We start from the raw sequence: 22,242 nt of genomic DNA, 5'->3' as shown, positions 1-22,242 counted from the left end.
AGAACAGAAACTTTATTGATAAAGAACATTTCATTACAGGTACGCTCAATGTGTTTTACACTGTGGATAAAAACATTGTGGATGAAACAATCATGAAATCAAGCCGAAGAAAAAGGCACATCAGAGACCTTAATCAAAGTAATAATAGTAGAGATGGACCTCAGGTCAGCAGGTTGTTACAGACCTCCACTTGATGACCTGAAGGGTCCTGGTGTGGTAATAGTCGGTTAGCTGCTGCTTACGGTCCATTTACATTTAATCTTTCATATTTAAGACTAGTAATGCTAAATTAAATCCTGGTTGTATATATTCACATTCTTAGTTTTGATATTTTTAGTGCTTATTTACTTTGTATTTAATATTATATTATGTTTAGATTTGCTAATATTGTGTTTTTAATTAGGTATTTGTTGCTCTTTTTGCACACCTCCACTTTGCACTTTAAGAACTTGAATTTCCATCCTGCTTTGGGCTCTTGACTGATTTTATTTGGTTTTATATTTTGCTGTGTTGTCTGATAATTAGTTTTGTTTTATGGTGATGTTGTCCTTGTGTTTCTTGTCTTCTGTTGCAACACAAACTTCTCACTTTACCTCTGGTTCACGTTGAGCCTGTTGTCCCCACCACAGAGGATTCACATCCACCACGACGACCAGCAGACTGATTTCATCCTCTAAACACAATTTAAAAAACTATTTAATATACTCTGATTCAAACAAACACAGTGAATCTCCTCTGTAAAATATGAAAACTGTAAAAAAACATGTTTTAAAACATACCTGAAGCCATCACAGAGAGAGATGTGTAAAACACTGAGTGAGACTGTTGTCATGGAGATTTATCTTCCGTTAGCCTCCATTTAGCTGAACATAAACATGATATTCATGAATGAACCGGTCGATGTTTTGTCTTTCTAGAATAAAGTAAAAACTGTGAAATTCTTCAGACAGTTTCGTTGTTTCTGTCAGACTCAACACTGCACACACTCTTTGTGCGTCACTAGGCTGCGACTTCTTCTTCTTCTTCTTCTTTAAGGTTTTATGTCGGTTGGCAAACAACGAATTGGCGCCACCTAGCGGTACGGAGTGCGGCTCAGAATATCTAATGCAGTGGTTCCCAACATCGCTGACCAGTGTACCACCCATACGTACCACCGAGCAGCCAGGTGGTGCAAGACAACCTGATCAGATTCATCTACTTCACAGTAGAGTGGATTTATTTTGAATACTCTGTTTTGTATCTACGACGGAGGATTAGGGCCACTTAAAAAAAAATAAAAAAAAAATAAAAAATTGAGATTAAAGTCGAAAATTTACGATAAAATTTACACTTTATTTTTAAATTTTTAAATTTAAATTTACATTTTTTAGATACAAAATATATTTTTTTTAATTTCGAGAATAAAGTCGTAGATTTACGAGAATAAACTCGTAAATTTACTTATTTTACGACTTTAATCTCAAAATTAAAACAAAACAAAAAAATGTACATGGCCCTTATCCTCCGTCCTATGTGTCGATTTAGCCTTGTCATGATATTTGTCGTATTCCTCACGTCATTTACCATTACGAGAAAATCTTAATTGATTTGAATACTCCGGCACTTTATCTCCTGTAGCAGCACTTTAAATCTGAATGTCACTTTATCCTGGTATGTTTTGACCAACATCGCACAGCCACTTTTGATGCTTGTCTCTACCTAAACCTAATGTACAGTTTATGTTGCTGTTTGTTTTGTTTTTGTGTCATTGTGGATTTGTGTACATTTGTGTATGCGTGTACCACCAACCTGCCAAGAGACGACATATGGAAATGAAACTAAAGCTACAATCTGCCATATTTACATGTTTATGTTCATTAATGTGCACTGTCTCCATTTTAAATAAATTACATCAGTTTTACTTTTTTCTTATCATCAAAAGTAAACAGTACAACAATTAATGATAAGCAATGCAATATGCAATAAGATACAATATAATAATAATGAATAATATTTGATATATGAAAATGTGTGTTTATTCCATTTGACTCTTATTCATGTAAATATTCCTATTCTTGAAATCTTACTTATATTCCTTTTGTATTTGATTAATATTTTTATTACTATATTTCTACTGCTATACTGTACATTTTGGAGCAACAGTAACGACCGAATTTCCCTCTGGGCTTAATAAAGTATTTCTGATTCTGATTCTGAAGAAACTTCAACATTTAGTAGTTTCATTTGAGTTAGAATAAGTTAAAGAATCTAAGTGTCACACAGTTAACTTTCAAATCTGCTTATTATTGTTTTCAGTATTGCCCTGGTGTTGATAAAACAAACTGACCAACCAAGCAAAGAAAGTACTCAGCAGTTTATGTAAACAGAACAAAAAATAAGGATGTCAAGATGAAGCAAACACACCCACCGTGGAACACACATCCTGTAACTACTGTTTAAAATTCCTTCTGCTATGGCTCCTGTGGTTCAGTGGTAGAGTCGGTCGTCTCTAAACGACTGGTCGGGGGTTCAATCTCCAGCTCCTTCAACAATGTGTCTGATGTGTCCTTGGGCAAGACACATAACCCCGAGTAGAATGTGCATGAATGGGATTAGTTAGTAATGAAGGACTCTACACAGCAGCCTCAGTGTGTGAGTGTGTAGGTGTGACCTGCGGTGTAAAAGCACTTTGAGTAGACAAAGGACTAGAAAAGCGCTACACAAGCTCAAGTCCATTTACCATCATACAATACAAAACATGCAAAAATGTCCCTGAAATAATCCAGAAGCATAAGTGACGGTCCATCTATTTCTTGGGTTTTGGTTGGACCGCCTGGAACATAGTCCTGTATTTCTCTGTTTGGTAGACGTCCGACTCGATGGCCTCGCCCGAGTCATTCAGTGTTACATATACATCCCCGTTGACCTCGGCGACCTTGTGAATCCTCTGTTTGACACCTTTTGAGCGCCAGTGTGTTCTCAGGGGTCTAGCTGTCGGATTGTCCACAGCTTGGTAAAGTCCTTCCCCCTCTGCCAGTGTGATCTTGTACTTGTGCCATGGACACACGATACACAGCAGCCCGTTAAACTCCTGCAGGTGATCGGAGAGAGATGGTATTATTGCAGCGGTTGTGGCAGAATGACAAGAAGTTCAAACCTATCTGTTGTTTTTTTTAAACACGCTATTGTAAACCTCTGAGACTGTTAAAATCATTTAGAGCAGGGGTGTCCAAAGTGCGGCCCGAGACTTCAAATGAAGAATCAGAAGATTTTGGCCCGAGGCCTCGATTAAAATCGGCACATTATTTTATTTTTATTTTTCATGTTAATAAGGGCTGAACAATATTCCTAAAATAGAAAATGTTCAGTAACATGTATGTTGTTGTTGTTTTTTAATCTACAGCTTTTACTATTTTCCACATTTTTTTGTAAACTATGAAAAAAAACGTATGCAAAGTTTTTGCAAACAAGCGGACTGCTGTTTAACCATTTAGTGACCTGAGCTAAATGCAGAAAGCTTTTCCAAAAACATGAACCACATTACAGGCTCTGAGGAAAAAACAAATAAAGTAGAACGAAGAAATCTAAATATTTGATTTCCTTTTATTAAAAGGTTTCTTTAGCGAGCCTTTTGATTCTGATCTACAAAGCTTTACTATTTTTTCAACTATATTCTAAAAAACAAAACCTGTGGCCCGCAAGCGATTCTAACACGACAATTTTGGCCCGCAAGAAAAAAAGTTTGGACACCCCTGCATTAGAGCAATGAACTTCTATTTCATGTTATTAATGAGAGGAAATCAAACTCATCTTACCTCAATGTCTCCATTCTGTAGGGCACCTCCTGCATCTGTGACAAAGTGGCTACCATTAGAAATATCTGTGTGTTTTAGTTGGTGTTTTTTTTAATTTTCTGCATGCAATAAAGAATCACAAAAGTACATTTCAAAACATTAGGAAGTGGAAGACAGGCTTTACAAGTTTAGCTTCATATGCATTATAAACACAAACAACAACCACATGACACAATGCTTACGGTAGCAGTGTTTGTCCATTGCATAAAGCTGACCCTGGTGGTGCAACACCAGCACATCTCTGCACCTGTTCACCAGCTTGGTCACACGCCCAGCCCTGACGATGTCCTCCTTCCTCCCGATGAAGTGGGACACAGGGGGAGGTGATGAGATGGATGATGGAGGGGGGGAAACAGAAGAAGAGGAGGCCTGAGAAGAATCCTCCTCGGAGGACATGTTCAACAATTCCTAAAGCGGTCGTCCTGCGTAAAACAGAAAGTTTATGAGTAAATCAACTTCTTGTGGATATTATTTATACCAAAATAGATAGATAGATAGATACTGTATGTTGTGTTATTCTTTTCAATAAATGTTCTAACACTGTACAATCTGCCTTCATTTATTATCGATCATATTTTTTTCAAATGTTTCAAAGCTTAAGAAAAAAACAGTTTTTTTTCCCGCTGCCTCTCTTCAGCTACTGATGTCGCATTAAAGAAGCCAAAAGGAGATAGCACCATCTGCTGGTTAAAATGAGTAATTACATGGTTTTTTTTGTCTAATTGATTTAAATGGTCCTTTATTTATACCAACTTTTAACTGTATCAGGAGGTGTTGTTAAATCCCTAATCATATCTGGGTTTGTAAATTCTTCTATCCAAAGTGGGGATGAAATTTTTACTGGATCTAAGAATGAAAGAGAACCACAACGTAATCAGTGTGAAGGAAGTCATGAAGCCTGGACAGAGAAATGTCCTGAAAGAAAGAAAGCGATAGATAGTATTAGAATGAGATCGAAAAGACGGCAAAAATGTGATGAAGTCACAAAGAAAGAAAAAAATGTAACTGGGAAAACAACTCAGGGTGTAAGCACGATGATTACAGTTTTTGATGTTTGATAAGATTAAATTCTTGTCCGTTGTTCAGTTGTAAACTTTGCTGCCGAGGCAGGAATGAAATCAGAAAGGATTGTAACTGTTGTGGATGCCGCTAAAAGTTTAATTAATCAAAAAATTAATGGAAACCGATATTCAGAACCTTTAACCGACGTAATGTTGCACACGTCGATTATTTTGATTAATTTCAGAGCAGGATCCCGTGACGACACGTCCAATCGTGACATGGAAGCACTGTCCGTCGTTTGGACACATTTTGTCTTTGGGGAAGACGACACCGAACTAAAAGAAGTCAAATGTAAACACTGAGGAAAAACTGTTAGTTATTTATTTTCTACTGTTTTCATTTCAAGCGATGCTTTGATTTCAGTTTGAAATATTCAATAAATAACCACAAAATAGTTCATCAGATATGAAACTCTGTCATTAGAAAACATAGTTGATCATATTTACAGTAGAGAACATGTCATTGAACTACGAGGGCAAAAAAACAAAAACATAATAATCGTTTATTAATCGTAATCGAGGTAAAATGTTCAATTAATCGTGATATTAATTTGAGGTCGTATCTAATACTGTGAAAGTCCAGAGGTAGGCAGTAATGCAACTTCAGGATGACAACCGCTTTTAAACACCACAGAAGAAGAAAACAGACGCAAAGTACAGAAGCTTAATATTTACAGAAGGCATAACATTAAATCCACTTACCTTTTAAATCACCGTTTAACATCCCTGACACTGAATGTCACCTCTATGTTTTGTATTTAATCTTTCTCGATCTTGTAGCAACCGGTGGCTAATGATGCTAATTCTGCTTGGTCGGTAAATTAGACTATTATTGTCTATAATTACTTGTTTTATTAATCCTACATATAAAACAGCCTGGCTACAATTACAGTTCAACAAATAAAAACATTTAAAAACTGCAAACTAAAAGTCTTTAGCGTTTCAAGAAAAACCCTTGTTAGCATGATTTGAGGAAAAGCCAATGTTATGTGTTACCTTTAATGTTGTCCGTAGTGAAACACTAGCTGAAGACAAGGTTCCTTCTTATGTTTCATTAAAAGATCGTTTACAGAAGCACATTTTTCAAACAGATACCCAGCATTATTGTTTTTATGTCTTACTTAAAATCCTGGAGACATTAAATTATTGCACAAATCCTAAAGCCGTAAAAAAACAAAGCTTTTTGTGATATACTTCAATTGTAATTTTAGTTTTTTCTTAAATGGTCTTTTTTATTGTATTGTATTTTTTCTGTTGTATTTGTTATTATCATTATTTTCTATTTATATTAATTTGTAGCAGTTGTACCTCGAGTTTATAACTTCCTTCCTGTCATTGAATCCTTATGTTTTGTAAATAAAGTTAAAAAAAAAAAAGGTTTACAGAAGATTTGCCAAGTAGCCTATTCACAAGTTAGAAGCACAATTATAAGGTAAGGTATGTTATAATTCTTATATATTTCTTAAATATTGGGCAGAGACATGCCCCAAAGGGTTAAAAAAAAAAAACCACAACAGAATAAAACAATTTTAGGTTTATCATAACGGAATCTACACTACAGATTATGTGAAATAACTCAAGTATTGCTCCATGATTTTCTTCATTTCTCAGCTCAAACACTGTGTTGTTAAATCCGAGGACCAAATGCTTTTAGTGGTTTAGTCTGAGAAGGCTTTGTGTCTTAGCAGGTTGGTTGGTGGGCATTAAGCCCTCTGTGGGATTATCTCTCTCTTTGCTGAACTGAGAGTAATTTGACCGCCTGTCTCTCTCCAATATACTTCTGATATTATCTGATATAAAAATGTGTTTCTAACCAAACCCTACCTGTACAATAACTACAGTTGTTGTGTTCACTCACAGCGGGACAACAAAAAGTTGGGCGTCCTGTCGTAACCGTAAAAGTGTCGTCGCTATGGAGACCAGCTGTGTGTACGGAAATAGACGCCATGCAAGTTTGTGAAACATTAATGCACTTTGTCAGATAAAACCTTCATTTTTACAACTTCTGTTCCTCAAAGGAGAAAGGTGAATCAGGTAGGATATGTTTATATTTTTCTATTTATTGTATGTGCTCATATTTATACATACATTGAACAATTACATTTAATCTTTCCTATTTAAGACTAGTAATGCTTAGTTAAATCCTGGTTGTATATATTCACATTCTTAGTTTTGATATTTTTAATACTTATTTACTTTGTATTTAATATTATATTGTGTTTAGATTTGCTAACATTGTGTTTTTTTACTCATATTGTGTGTTTGGACAACCTGCTGCTGTAACGCCACAATTTCCCAGTTTGGGATCAATAAAGTAATTTTATTCTATTCTATTCTATTCTATTCTATTCTATACACTTGTACATATAGGCTGGTCTAATTGTTTTATAGTAGGCTTTATACCTAGCCTATAAAAGCCTATATACTGTATATGGACATCAGGGATATTTTCTACATTGGATACTTTTTCACACTCAATATGTTAATCACATTTCTAATTAGCTAACTTTAGCCTGATTTAATAACTGATTTTAGTATTTTTGTTATTATGTCTGCGTATATATGTGCCTTATTTTTAATGCCTGGTTCTGCAGCTAAAGGGTAGGTGTCAGATGAGACGATATACCATACAGAAAACGCCTTAGTTTAAATTGTCCTGGTAAAGATTCATACAGTGTGTGACAGTTTAAAGACAGCAGGTGAATTATTTTCAATTCAAATTCTACTTAACACATTTAGGCCTACATGTTTGCCAACAGCGGTCGCCAAAATCAACATACAATGAAAGTTCCTCACAGGAGCTTTAATCCCTGAACACACCTCTCATCCAAATGCAGTCACAGCATTTTTTATTATTTAGGTTTATGTTTCTATTGTCCCTGGCTATAGTTTAAAAAATATAAACAACTGTTACCCTACTGTGTGGTGTGGGCTCGTTCCAACAACAGATAACAGTCAGATGGACAGGTATCAGTACCTCACTTCTGTTTAATTCTAGACTCTGAGGGCGTGTATCAGAGGCTCTGAAGGGAGTTTAAACTGCCCTTCCTGTCCCCCTGCAGAGTTAGCAGATGCTGACACTCGACATGTGTTCACCGTGGCACAGTCTCAAGGAAATATCGACCACTTGGAGGTGGTGTTCTGTTTCATAAACATTGTAATGAACTGCACCCTTGTGTTGTGTATTATGCACACAAAGTGCTGTATCGGAGGAGTGTTGCAGCTGCTATCTCATCCCCTGCAGAAGTCAAAGACGCGACAGTTGCATGCCCGTGTCTGCTATATTTATCATATTTGCTACAGTACAGAAATGTGTGACATGGCTGCTCTCTGTGCTGCTTCCTGACCTAGTGTCGGATTACAGCATCATACCAGTGTGCTGTCACACCAGTGCAGTGTGGTAGTAATGACACACTGACTGAACAGACCACTGGGCATCAGTCTCAGACTAGGGGAGGAAAAACAGCGAGGATAACAGTGTTACAGAAAAGTAATTTGGCTGCAGTAGGTTGTTTGTGAGGTGCAAGAAGGTCGTTGTTTTGAGTTTTTTTTGTGTACCTTTACTCCGGTCGAAGAAACTAAAACGAAATATCTGCCACTCCCAGGACAGGTGGAGAAAACTCAAAGAAAAAGAAAGAGAAATGGAAGAAGAGGAAATGTCATTTTGTCTGCAGGAGTGTCTCAGAGCTGTTGGGCTGCAGCATCACTATGCAAGGTAAGCTCACTCACTCACTCACTCACTCACTCACTCACTCAGCCACTCACTCACTCACTCAGCCACTCACTCACTCACTCAGCCACTCACTCACTCACTCACTCACTCACTCAGCCACTCACTCACTCACTCACTCACTCACTCACTCACTCACTCAGCCACTCACTCACTCACTCACTCACTCACTCACTCACTCACTCAGCCACTCACTCACCAACTCACTCACTCACTCAGCCACTCACTCACTCACTCAGCCACTCACTCACTCACTCACTCACTCACTCAGCCACTCACTCACTCACTCACTCACTCACTCAGCCACTCACTCACTCACTCACTCACTCAGCCACTCACTCACTCACTCACTCACTCACTCACTCACTCACTCACTCAGCCACTCACTCACCAACTCACTCACTCACTCAGCCACTCACTCACTCACTCACTCACTCACTCACTCACTCACTCACTCAGCCACTCACTCACCAACTCACTCACTCACTCAGCCACTCACTCACTCGCTCAGCCACTCACTCACTCACTCACTCACTCAGCCACTCACTCACTCGCTCAGCCACTCACTCACTCACTCACTCACTCACTCGCTCACTCACTCACTCACTCAGTCAGCCACTCACTCACTCACTCACTCAGCCACTCGCTCGCTCACTCACTCACTCACTCACTCACTCACTCACTCACTCAGCCACTCACTCACTCACTCACTCAGCCACTCACTCACTCACTCACTCGCTCACTCACTCACTCACTCACTCTCTCACTCACTCGCTCACTCACTCACTCACTCACTCACTCACTCTCTCACTCAGCCACTCACTCACTCACTCACTCACTCACTCACTCACTCACTCACTCACTCACTCACTCACTCACTCTCTCACTCACTCACTCACTCACTCACTCACTCTGCTTGTCCAGACTGTCCTCTGCTCAGGGGCCTCGTCAGGGATTCTGGGTTCACTCTCTCACTCACTCACTCACTCACTCACTCACTCACTCTCTCACTCACTCACTCTACATCCAAACTCTGTCCAGACTGTCCTCTGCTCAGGGGCCTCGTCAGGGATTCTGGGTTCACTCTCTCACTCACTCACTCACTCTCTCACTCAGCCACTCACTCACTCACTCACTCACTCACTCACTCAGCCACTCACTCGCTCACTCACTCTCTCACTCACTCACTCACTCACTCACTCACTCACTCACTCTGCTTGTCCAGACTGTCCTCTGCTCAGGGGCCTCGTCAGGGATTCTGGGTTCACTCTCTCACTCACTCACTCACTCACTCACTCACTCACTCTCTCACTCACTCACTCTACATCCAAACTCTGTCCAGACTGTCCTCTGCTCAGGGGCCTCGTCAGGGATTCTGGGCCCCTCCACCACAGCTTCAGTCAACCCGATGATGTTGCCATGACAACACCTCCAATACATATTTAAAACTTAAATTAAGGTCGTTAACATTTTACTGGGGACAAACTCATCAATACCTCAGAACCAATCACAATAAAGGCCGGAAATAAACTTTGGGATGAATTTATTGGATCGTTGAAAAATGAGTGAACGCCCCTAAATGCAGCATGAGGAGGAACAGGAAGAGAATTTATTTTGATGTAAAAAAAACCAACTCATTTATTGAAATATAATTGGCAGATAAATGAACGTTTGACACAGAAACACTGGATTGTATTTTATTTTGTAAAATGTATTTTTCATTTCATGTTGACTTTAAAAAGATGCAGTCTCTTTTATATGAATGATCGACACAATCGAATGGTGCTTTAGCTTAAAGAAGCCGTATCTCTCTTTAGTTACAAAGATGTAGAAGAGACAATAGAGTCCATCAATAACTGCAGGCAAACACCTGCACACTGTTTAAACTGCACAAAAACACAGCAACCGTTACGTTTTACGTGGTCATTAAAAAAAAGAAATGACCCAATATATTGGGTGCCTCAGACTTCCAAATTGTTACAATTTATTTTTAATATTTCTTTTTTTTTTTTTACAGAAGTTTAAAATTAAAGTCTTGTGACTAATTAAAAAAATAATAACTTTGTGTTTCATCCCTAAAAACTAAATTGCAGTTTAAATCAAACAATAACATTGAATCAAAGTCTGTAATATCTTTCTCACATTTGTAGTTTTTTAAGCATCTAAAAGGTTTTTACAATTTTTTGTCAGAGTTAAGAATCATGTTCATTTATTCGGCCAAGTTTACCTTTACATTGACAGTTATGACCTAGAGACGAAGAAATCCTAAAAACACTCCGATGGGAAGTCAGTCCCACTTATTCCCCCCAATATGACGCCCATGTCTCTCTTCCTCTACTGATCTGTCTCACTGATTTCTCTCTTGTGATTCAGGTTTACCTCAGTGGGAGTTTGTCGTGCAGTCCACCTTTCAGCGCTCACCATGGAGGACTTTCCCATCCTGGGAATCCGCTCTATGGAGGACAGGACTCGACTCTTCAGTCTGATCCAAATGGTCAAGAATCTTGACCTGGAGAGCCTCGAACACCAGGATGAGGATGTTTACTACGCTGATGATGTTGATGAAGTGGATCGAATAAGTTTTAATGACGATGACTGTGGAGGTGATGAAGAAATCTATGACGACGAGGAAGAAAATGGTGTCGATTTGATGAAGCTAGACCGTTCTTCAAGTGTTCGCAGAAGGCTAGATTTCAGTAGTAAAGGTCCTGATCATCATCAGAAGCTTTTTTATCATCTGATTTATGATGACGGGCACAAAGGATCAGTCACAGATGTTCAGCCTGACTGTAACACTGAGAGTGCCTGTGCATGCATCTGCAGAGGAAACAACAACCAGTCTCAGGATTCACATTATCTACAATCAGGAGCAAACAGCAAGCCAGACATCACAGAAGGAACGTCCATGTACTACTCGCACATTCGATTATTATCACCACCAAAACCCCGGCCTGCAGCAGCGTCATCACAGAGGTTTAGCAACAAGCAAGCTGTGACGCACAAAGATAGAAACTGTATCTCAAGTTGTAACACGGCTCCTGGACACACGAGTAAACAAACTCCTGTTTATGAATCAAAGAGGACAGCCGGGTACAACTATGGACTACCTCTGAGTTCTCCTGCTGGCGCACATGAGAGGTAAGTGACCTGGGGGGGTTTTCTTTGTTTCATATTACAAATCAATGCAGTAATTTGCTATGCATTGAGTTTGATGGATAAATAAGTATGTGATTGATCCTGAGGGGAATCCCAGCATCCTGTAGCTTACAAGTCACACGACATGGCCCATCCATCACATCTAATAGCCTAACAGCTGCTGCCCCCCCCCCCCCCTTCCCAATGTGTTCATGTTAAATCTGTATCAAAATTACAAAGAAAAGCTTCCATAATAAAAATCAGAAGTCAAGAGACCTTTGTTATTAACAAGCACCAACCTCCAGTGTAGAATAAATAAAGCATTGCAAAGTGCAAAAAGTGCACTTCTGCACTTCTTTGAGTGTCCACTTCAGGCCTCAAAATCCAAGCAAATGTGTTTTTTTTTTCCTTTTGACGTCCTCACTTTTTTGCCTTCTCTTAGATCTTATTCTAATGCTATCTATCGTTTTCTCTCTTTAAGGACATTCCTCTTTCCAGGCTTCATTAATTGACTTCACACTGATTACATTGTGGTTCTCTTTCATCGTTAGAGCCAGTATACAATTCATCCCCACTTTGGATACTTTAAATCCATAGAATTCAGCAGAAATAAAGCTTTAAAGTATGTTGTAGTGGCTATTTGTCCAAAAACATAAAAAATCTAAATAAACTAATATCAAACATAATCAAATGACCACTGATGCACCATGGGGGATGTGATGTACGCAGGCAAAAGAAATCAAATGTCCATGCAGGAGATCTGCAGTTTTTTGGTGGTTTATTTGGTTCATTTAATAATTTTGGGTTCATTTGGGGATTTTTGCATACATTTGCATAGTCAAGGGTTGGACTGATTTGACTGACAGGTGAGCAAATTGTTTGTTCGGAGGCTTAAGGCCCGCCTCAAATCCACCTCTTTGCCTGTTACCGGATTGATTGAAACTTAGTTGGAGTATTTCCCAATATGGCGACTGCCACTTTTTGCCTTCAAAGGGCACAAAACAATGGCTGACATCAATGATATGACGTCCATGTTTTATTTAGTAAATGATTATGAAACTGCAAAACAAAGCAGTTACAAGGCACCGCAGTGTCTGTATGCAGGTAATCCAAATTACAACATGATAAGTGGGTTCCAACATCAGAGCTAATGTTAAGGTGCAATGTAAAAATCAACGAGTTAATTGCTAATAGCTGCAGCTTTCATGGAGTTACAACTTTATAAGATTCCATTTGTGTTGGTCTCTCTTTGCATCGGGACATTTGCATGAAGTTTGCATCGGCAAAGACTGTTCTCTGGACGGGATCTTCCCTTTGTTGATCGTGTGTGCTCTGTGTGTGTTTTTGTGTGTGTGTTGCAGGCAGGCAGGCGGGCAGCGGATCAGTGTGTGCGTGAGGAAAAGACCTCAAACACACAGAGAGTGCAGGAGAGGAGAGGCAGATGTCGTCACAACTCCAAACGGAGAGTGTGTGATCGTCCACGAGAGCAAAGAGGCCGTGGATCTCACGCAGTACATACTACAGGTAGATATGATGTTCAGAGAGGAGACGATGATAAATCTCTATTTAGTTGAGTAAATTAACTTTAGTCACATCTAAAATACAAACTGAAGCATCTCCTAATGAGCACATATCATCACACTCTTTTAATGTTTATTAAAGTTTGCTGTTCCCCGACCTGTTGTCATGACCCCCCCCCCCCCCTTTCTTATCTGTCCCTATAGCACAGGTTCTACTTTGACCAGGTTTTTGGGGAGGAGAGCTCCAATGAGGATGTGTATCGAAGAACAGCTTATCCTCTGGTGCAGCACGTGCTCAAAGGGTAATGTAACCATCTGTTCCAAATGCAACATTTTAGGTACATGCTTGTCGCTTTTCAGCTTTTTTTTTTAGAGGTTTACTTTTGGCCTTTTTACGACTTAATTTAGAGATAGGACAGTGGATGGATTTGTAAATCGAGAGAAAGAGAGAGTGTGGAATGACATGCAGGAAAGGAGCCACAGGTCAGATTCAAAACCAATCCACCAGCTTGGAGGACTACAGCCTCCGTACATGGGGCGCGCACACTAACCACTAGATCACCGCCGCCCCCAGCTGAAATACCTTTCACACATGCACTGCACATCTGAAAATTTGGCTGCATGTGTGGACAATCATGCTGTGCTGAAATACTTTTGAACACAATCAAAAACATTTTTCACCTTGACTTTAGCTCGGCTTTTTCCCGGCAGCCTCTAATTTAAATCTTGGGATCATGTAGCTTTGACCATCATCATAGTTTGGGACTCTGTTTCTTCGTCCACCATCTTCATCAGGGGCAGGCTTTCTGGAAATGTTCAGGATTGCATGTGTGAAAGGGGCTTATGACATTGAGCTTTTTTAAAAAACTATCTATGCTGCTGTTGTGCGTCCACAGAGGCAAGGCCACCTGCTTTGCATACGGGCAAACAGGTGCAGGAAAAACCCACACCATGTTGGGATCATCTCCCAGGAGACCGGGCTTGTACGCCCTGGCAGTCCGGGACATCTTTACTCACCTTTCCAACAAAAACATGCACTCACCCCTGCAGGTGTATGTCAGCTTCTTTGAAATCTACTGTGGTCAGCTGTATGACTTGTTGGACCACAGGAAAAGGTGTGTGTGTACGCTGAATTACCAGTTGCATGTTTATGTTATATTACCAACAGTAAATATACTTATATACGTATAATATGAGTTTTCAAATTGCAACCTGTGTCCTTAAAGCCCAAGATGTCCAACAAGGATAAAGTATTCTTTAGTAACATCATCAGATTGAACCAGCCTGTCGTTTTTTAACACTTAAAATTCTTTGATTCACTTCTTTTTCGACTATTTCCCCGTATGACTCTCTTTCTCTTTTCCTTAATTCCTCCCTCAGGTTATTTGCGAGGGAAGATGGACAGAAGGTGGTTCATATTGCCGGGCTGCGTGACGTCAGAGTGGACTCAGTCAGCTCACTGCTGAAGGTTTGAGCCTATTTAAAAAAACAAAAAACTCAGGTCCATGCTGGGGTGTTCAGAGATAAGCCCTTAAGCTTTTTTTTTAAGTTATATTTTTAGACAATTTTTGCCTTTTTTTTGGAAAGGACAGCTGAAGAGAAACAGGAAATGAAGGGAGGAGAGAGTGTGACATACAGCAAAGGGCTGCGCTGCGATGAGGACTATAGCCTCTGTATGTGGTGCAAGCGACAAAACCATTAGGCTATCCCGTGCCCCTAAACCCTCCAATTTAGGAATAGAATATTTCCTCTGTCATTGCACAATGGAATTTGTTGTGCTCCTCAAAAAGAAAATAATAAAATGTATCCCATTCCCACATTCATTCATGTCCATTAAAAAAAGTTAGATTAAACAAAAAAGGTATTCAGAAAAATCAAGCGTATTCCCGGCAGTCTTCGGGGTTGAAGGAGCCTTGAATATTATTGCACCATTATTATTATTATTATTATTGCACATATATATGCTATGCACCATAATCTTGCGCATGAAATTACATCATATTCTATCTGAAAAAGAGAGAAAATGATCTCTCTTGAATGGTATAATTCTGGGCAAACGCTGTCCAAATTCAGGCACAAGAAACAACCAAATCTTACATGTTTACATGTTTTATTACCTTGAAACAGTTTCCCAAAAATAGAAACATAAAAGACAAAAACCCGACCTTTAAAATCAAACTTTAACTCTGTTTTTGTTTTCAAAAGAAACACAACTTTGTTCTTTTTGGTGCTATTATATTTAGTGGATTAGAAAAGTAAATGTATTTTTAATGTATTTTTAATTCTGATAATAGCTTACAAGTCACATGACATGGCACCTCCCTGGTTATCTTCCAGGCACCTCAAATACACTAGTTCTGTGCTTATATGCTCACAGATCTACCAGCAAACTTTTGAGTTCCCTAAATAAAACTGAAATAATCTCTTTGAACATGCTTTAAAACCTTTATGTCTCTCTCTCTCGTCTTCCTCCTCTTGTATTTTTCATTGCACTGTAAAGGTGATCGCACAGGGCACAGAGGAACGCACGCAGGGGGTGAGTGGAGTGAATCCGCTCTCCTCTCGTTCTCACGCGTTGCTTCAGATTCAGCTCAGAGGTCCAAACCAGCAGGTCGCTGGTAGGTGAGTGAGCACGACTAAGTTTATGTAGATTAAATCGACTTATGGTTACTGATGTGAAATCTCTTAAGTTGTGAAAAAAATGTGGTTTTGTGCGTCTACAGGATGTGGTTTGTGGACCTGGCAGGAAGTGAGAGGGCATCAGATACTAGAGAACCAGACAGGCAGAGTCGTATGGAGGGAGCTGAGATCAATCAGAGTCTCTTGGCTGTAAGCTACGCACACATAGTCATACACTCACAAACTGCACATTAAATCAAACAGATGTGTTAAAGTCTTTATATGTGATTTTTCACAATATAATATAAATCAAGTATATCCTCTGAAAATAACTCTGTGAGTCATGACTGTCTACAATGGGTGTAACACCCGAGTCCCACTGTCTGTGATGTTTTCAGAGTTTTCAGAGTCCTATCTTCAGTTTGTTTACATCGCGGGGACGGCCGGCTGACTCCTCCCCTCGTGTAAAAAAGTTGTTTAATTGAGGGACTAGAGAAAAGAAGAATAACATACTGTACTCACTGCTTAACTGTGTTTCTAGATCACGCTCATTTCAGGTAAATTTACATGCAGTGTGAAGATACGAGCATAATAAAGATCGCTAGCATTAGCATGCTAACACAACAATGCAGCGCAAGTTGTTTTGGTTTCATGCTGGTGCTCAAGGGCGACATCTGCTGGATCAAAAAAATCACATATAAAACCTTTAAAGTTTAATATTTACTAACTTTGTTTGTTTGCTCAGCTTAAAGAATGTATCCGGTCCCTTGATCAAGAGCAGTCGCACACACCTTTCAGGCAAAGCAAACTCACTCAGGTACTTTTACAACTCTTCTGTAGTTTGTGATAAGTGTGAATAAATATCACGGTTTGATGAATAAACTCTCTTGTGTCTTGGGTGGTGTTGATCTCATTTTAGGTTTTGAAGGACTCGTTTATTGGAGACTCGATGACATGCATGATTGCCAACATTTCGCCTGGTCACCTAGCAACCGAACACACACTTAATACACTGAGATACGCCGACCGGTAAGTGTGTGTGTGTGTGTGTGTGTGTGTGTGTGATATATGATACGGGACATTAGTAGCTCATAAGTACAATCTATATCCGGTACTTGATATTGCATTGTTCTGATGTGTTGAAGGGTGAAGGAGTTGAAAGGACAGGGAGGCCTTAGAGGAGGAAGAAGAGGAAAAACCTCCCCAAAACGTAACCTGTCCAAAAGCAACAGCAGCAGCAGCACTAGTGGAAGCAGTGGCGTTTGCATCCGAGGGAAAAGCCCCCCTAAAAAGCCGAAGTTAGCGAGGCAAAGAGAGGCTCCTGTTCCAGCAACACCGACCACGAGGTTGGCCACTGGAGGCCCAATTTTCTGCTCCACACCAAAGAGCAGCAGATGTAGAGAGGAAGTTAAACTGGAACAAATCACACCAGTCAGAGGTTTACTGGGAACGGGGGATAGTAGGAAGACGGCAGGTGGGAAGGGAGGAAGAAGAGGAAGAGAAAGGTTTGAAGAAAGTGACAGAGCAGGGTACTCATTGGACGACCAAATCAGCAGGGAGTGTGGATTCTACCAAAGGGAAAACCAACAAAGCGCTTCAAAAGGGGGAATAGAAGGAGAAAGAAGATTGAGAAGACAACAACGAAGTGGTGGAGACTCGTCTATTGGAGTAGAAATTGAAAGGGGAAGAGATTTACAAAAGAGTGATGAAAGGGGTGAGGAGAAAGAGATGCATCTGAGACGTTATCACCAGCAGCTTCAGCAGTTCATCCCCTCGTCTGCTTCTTCATCCCTCCGTCTCCTCTCACCTTCTACAGGTCCGTCTTTCTCTCCTTCCAACACCACCTCTGCCTCTCCATCTTCTCGTTCATCTCTCCGACACTCTTCCCGCCTCTCGGCTTCTGCACTTACACGTCAAGGTTTGAAAGAGGTTTTAGAGTCGTGTGGAGCCAGGGCTGATGGAGGACTAATGTCTTCTGTCCCCGCTGGAGGGACCTCTCAAAGCTGTAGAAATCAGGAAGAGGTTGGTGATGGTGACTCAAGTGGAAGAGTGAGAAGAGAGGATTGGAGGCCAGCTGGGATGGAAGCAGTGGGAGGGAGGAGGTGGGCTTGGGAGGCAGAGACAGAACAGACAGGTGCAAGACCAGCTGCTGTCGAGGCACAAGTGTCTCACAACTGTGATTCAGAGGAGTGGAGAGCAGAGGGCGCGGACCTCTCTGATGTCCCAGCTGATGGATCATGGAGCAATGACAGCGACAGCCTTTTCACTCACCCCGCTGTTGAGTCATCTCATCATCGAGCTCCAGCAGAACGACCTCTCTCCCCCGGCTGTGAACATACCAACACCCTCCTGAAGTCTCATAAACTCAGTGAACCTTCTGTTAACTTCTGTCAAACCAAAGGTACCTCGAACGACCTGCCTCTACGACCGCAAAAATCCACGATTGTAGTGCCTTCAGGCTGCTCGAGAGAGAAGAAACCTTTGTTTTCACCTGATGCCAATACAAGACACTTTTCCAATACTACATCAGACACACTTTCTCCCACTGATTCCAAAGCCATAAAGTCTGGCGTCATTCATCAAGACGCTTCTTTCAGCCCCGTCATGGACCCCCTGAGTGTCTCCTTGCTTCAAGTGGACCAACGGGCCGCCACATCTTCTTTCCTCCGAGGGGAACCAAAAACCAGCTCGCTGTATTTTCCTGACAATGGGAGAAATGAAAGCAGGAAGGGAGAGAAAAAAAAAGAGCGTATCGCATGTTTGGACGAGGCAATGAAAGACGGAGGAGAAGAGGAATTTCGCCTCTCACTTCTGGAGATGACACGAGGAAGGACCCATGGCGCTTCTATCTCTAACCACGTAACAACGACCTCTACTGAGCAAGGTTATTGTGGTTTTGAATTTTGCTTTTAATTAGAGTTTAGTTTTAATGAGTTGTTAATGTTGGTTTGGTTTAGTTTGTATTTTTTGAAAACATGAAGTTTAATTTTTTTTTGTAATATGGGATACTTGTCAGGGGCAAGCAGCGTCCTCTTGTGTTGAAAAATATTTGTAATACTCATCTGTATGGGTATTTGTCTCATTCAGGTATCATGAAGCTCCCTGTCCCTGAGGCTTTGCAGTATTCTCTCCGGAGCCAGGAGATCAACCAGAGACCTCAAACGAGTCCTGCTATTGAAGTCCTGAGCATCCAAGACCCACTCAAACCCTCCACAAGTGCTGCGTCGACTTCTGTCACTCAGTCCATCTCATCATCTGTCCAACCCTCCAGGAACAATCCTACACCCATCACACACAATCTTAAGACTCATGGTGCCACCCAACCGCCGCCAGAGTGTGCCCACAAAATGCACGACAAACTCCCTCTTTCAAATTCAACAACACCGTCAGAAAGGGTCTCGGGCCGGTTGAAAACATCGCCGAAACAACGTCACACAGTTCATTCTCCCTCTTCAAGCAACTCCAACATCTCTCGGCAACCAAATGACGGGACAGAATCAAATGTTCAAGGGAGCACCGGCAATCAGAAAACTGGAAACATGATAAATCTGCCTGATCTTGAAGACTCAGATGTTGCCCAGTAAGTACCAAAAATCTCACAATCTGGCATACACAATCACAATACTGAAACCCAAATGAACTTAAGGGATATCAAAGTCTGTTCTCATTTTCATCCTTAAGTTACAGAAATAATACAGACTTTCTTAAGAGACAATAAAGATTTTTTGTATCTGATCAATCTCCAGGTGGCGTGTTATCCAGGCTCACTGGGAGCAGCTGGAAGAGATGGAAGCTTTATTTCATAAAGATGGGAATCTTCTGTGCCAGCAGCCTGACATGGTCAGAAAACTCAAAGCCACATTTTGGTTTTTCCTTTCTTTCTTTTTCCCTTTTTCTAAAATTGATTTATTTGTTTTAATTGATTTAATTGTTCTCTCTCTTCTCTCCATCTGAACAGGCATTTTCAGAGTATGTTCACAAACTGGAGGAGATCATGGAGAGAAAGGCTCGGTGTGTCGAAAGCATGATGGCTGAGCTGCAGCCATATCTCAAACTCAGTCACTCTCACTCGGCACACCATCACAACCAAAGAGAACATAATAATGATCCAAATACTTGAATTACTTGAAACACAATAAGTTACTCATGTTACAATGAAAGTGTGACCTTTACAAGGAAGAACTCTCTGTTACAGAAAGTTGTGCTTTTGATTCTGCAATATATTTTTCTCACTTAAAACAGAACATTCAGTGAAGGTTTTTCTTTATTATTTAACATGTTACTTGGACAATCAACAATTGGAAAAATCTTACTTGTGTGTGGTGTGTGTTTTTTTGGAAGAGTTTCAGATGGATGCTGTGATGTATTGGATTATTATGTTGAAATCTGGGAATGTTATGTCCATCAGTGTATTTATGCGTGTGTGTGCATGTGTGTGTGTGTGTGTGTGTGTGTGTGTGTGTGTGTGTGTGTGTGTGTGTGTGTGTGTGTGTGTGTGTGTGTGTGTGTGTGTGTGTGTGTGTGTGTGTGTGTGTGTGTGTGTGTGCGTGTTTGCGTGCAGATATGAGGTGATTTTTCTGTATCTGTGTCCTGCATACATGCTGATTCTAATGCATACAGAATTTAATGAAACCATCAAATACTTGTTTTACTAAGATAAAAACTGGGTTGATGTATTAAACAAGTTATTTTAATTGCTGCTTTTTATTTACTGCACAAAGTATCTTCAAATCCAACCTAATCCAAGTGGTCAGTATTTTGTAAAGGCATTGAAGTTTATGCTTATATTGGACTTTTTAAATTATTATTTAATCTTCAGCTTGGGCCTGATGGTCAGACAGAAACAACTAAAAAAATAGAGGTTTTTTGTGTAAATCCAAGCAAATATATATATATCCATTTTGAGACATGAACTTGTTGGATGTGTTCGGTTTTGTACTGGGCTTATTAAACCCTGACTTTTGATGTTACAATATTTTGCACTGAGCTGTTTACTTGTTCTGGTGCTACAGTTTTATATAATTTATATGATAAAAGATTGCATTTAGTTTTGCTTTTCAGGTCATTAGAGATATACTTGTTTCTTTTTGGGAATTTAAACAATGGAAAGAATTCGTTGCTGTGATAAATTGTTCTTTGTCCTGAAATAAACATGTGTTTTTTCAGTCTGTGGGAGATTTGATGATTGCTTTGAGTGTCCAAATATGTCGTTTTTCCCAATTAAGCAAATTAGTTTGTGTGTGTGAGCCACAGACTGTAAATTTTAAGGTATGTGCGTCGCGCGTGTGTTTAGGAGTTGGCTTAAAGCCCAGACAGCTTCAGTGTTTGGCAGTTTGAGTTCTCCACAGGTACGGTGGCTGGGAAGTGCAAAGCAAAATTACAAAGTGTTAAACACTTTTACAAAATGTGAGACAAATTTACATTTTGAAAAACATTTTTACATTTTATGAAACAAAATTAAAAAACCAAAAACACTTACCAAGGACAAAACAAGAGGCAGAACACTTTTACCAGTCCCCCAAACAAATTTACAAACGACAGAATCTTGACGGAAAGGGAATGTACTGCGACAAAAACAAAACAAACAAAATGACCCCTCACTCCATCACTTCCGGGTCACTTCCGACATTCGGTACATTCTCATTTTGTCAAGATTCTGTCGTTTGTAAATTTGTCTCATCGATTGTAAAAGTGTTTCACATCTTGTAAATTTGTTTTATAAAATGTAAATGTATCACGATACGCTGGTTGAAACCAGACCCTCCCACTTAAAATATATGGATCCAGAAAGTTTGGGACATTTACCAAATGGAACAAATTACATACCAATTAAGACTCCCAAAAGAAATGTTCACAACAAGATGGAGACCTGAACTGGCTTTACTAATGCAATAGAGTGATGTTTAATTTGGGCGCAGACCAAGACCATGCACCATTTACTTTGACACGTGATATCTTTGAGTGGATTAGAATTTATTTCTTTATGATTACAACTTTTATTTATGATTTTCATTTCTCCTCTACTTTTATGAACATTTATTTATGTACTTGTTTGTTTATGTGTATTATTGTGTATATGTATATTATTTGGAGTGGACATTTTGATTTGTATCTTACTTTTGTTATCTATTTCTGCTGGCTTTATATCCGAATGTAACTAAACAGCTGGAAAGAGGGAAAAAAAGAAATCTTTTTCACATTGTACTGTTGTTGATGAGAAAAATGAATAAAAACTAAGTTAAAAAAAAAAAAATGTAAATGTGTTTTTCAAAATGTAAATTTGTCTCAATTTTTTTTATTTTGCTTTGCACTTCCCAGCCACCGTAATTGTAATTTTGTTTCCT

At 39.8% G+C, this 22,242-nt stretch overlaps 3 protein-coding genes across 4 annotated transcripts in view; 1 reads left to right on the top strand and 2 right to left on the bottom strand.

The window, feature by feature from the left end:
- The window catches only part of gtf2h3 (general transcription factor IIH, polypeptide 3), a 5,296-nt gene extending 4,270 nt beyond the window's left edge, over positions 1-1,026 (bottom strand). Inside the window, exons 1-2 of the mRNA XM_061038925.1 lie at positions 780-1,026; positions 594-673 (exon numbers count right to left, since the gene is read on the bottom strand). Coding sequence (XP_060894908.1) covers positions 594-673; positions 780-789 — 90 coding nt within the window. The 5' untranslated portion in view covers positions 790-1,026. The remainder of the gene's footprint in view (positions 1-593; positions 674-779) is intronic.
- A 1,334-nt stretch (positions 1,027-2,360) lies between these two features.
- Positions 2,361-5,902, bottom strand: LOC132974692 (Rieske domain-containing protein). Its single transcript, XM_061038924.1, has 4 exons — positions 5,597-5,902; positions 4,016-4,255; positions 3,795-3,829; positions 2,361-3,070 (listed from the first exon to the last, which is right to left on the bottom strand). Exons 2-4 carry the CDS (start codon positions 4,227-4,229, stop codon positions 2,786-2,788), a joined length of 534 nt encoding a protein of 177 aa, XP_060894907.1. The 5' UTR covers positions 4,230-4,255; positions 5,597-5,902; the 3' UTR covers positions 2,361-2,785.
- A 2,395-nt stretch (positions 5,903-8,297) lies between these two features.
- LOC132974691 (kinesin-like protein KIF24) lies at positions 8,298-20,561 on the top strand. 2 transcript variants are annotated; one of them, XM_061038923.1, is made up of 16 exons: positions 8,298-8,609; positions 10,998-11,762; positions 13,121-13,283; positions 13,484-13,581; positions 14,176-14,394; positions 14,660-14,747; positions 15,780-15,901; positions 16,003-16,108; positions 16,644-16,715; positions 16,818-16,927; positions 17,044-17,612; positions 17,715-18,782; positions 18,986-19,478; positions 19,645-19,738; positions 19,857-20,351; positions 20,460-20,561. In XM_061038923.1, the coding sequence occupies exons 1-15, from the start codon at positions 8,536-8,538 to the stop codon at positions 20,016-20,018; spliced, it is 4,203 nt and encodes a 1,400-aa protein (XP_060894906.1). In that variant the 5' UTR covers positions 8,298-8,535; the 3' UTR covers positions 20,019-20,351; positions 20,460-20,561. The 2 variants fall into 2 exon arrangements, with proteins under 2 accessions (XP_060894906.1, XP_060894905.1); XM_061038922.1 differs by having other exon boundaries at positions 17,044-18,782.
- Positions 20,562-22,242: the final 1,681 nt, after the last annotated feature.

The sequence above is a fragment of the Labrus mixtus genome, chromosome 5, assembly GCF_963584025.1.
Source record: "Labrus mixtus chromosome 5, fLabMix1.1, whole genome shotgun sequence".
NCBI classification, from domain to species: Eukaryota; Metazoa; Chordata; class Actinopteri; order Labriformes; family Labridae; genus Labrus; species Labrus mixtus.
The sequence above is the reverse complement of the archived record's forward strand: the minus strand, read 5'-3'. Positions and strand labels throughout refer to the sequence as shown.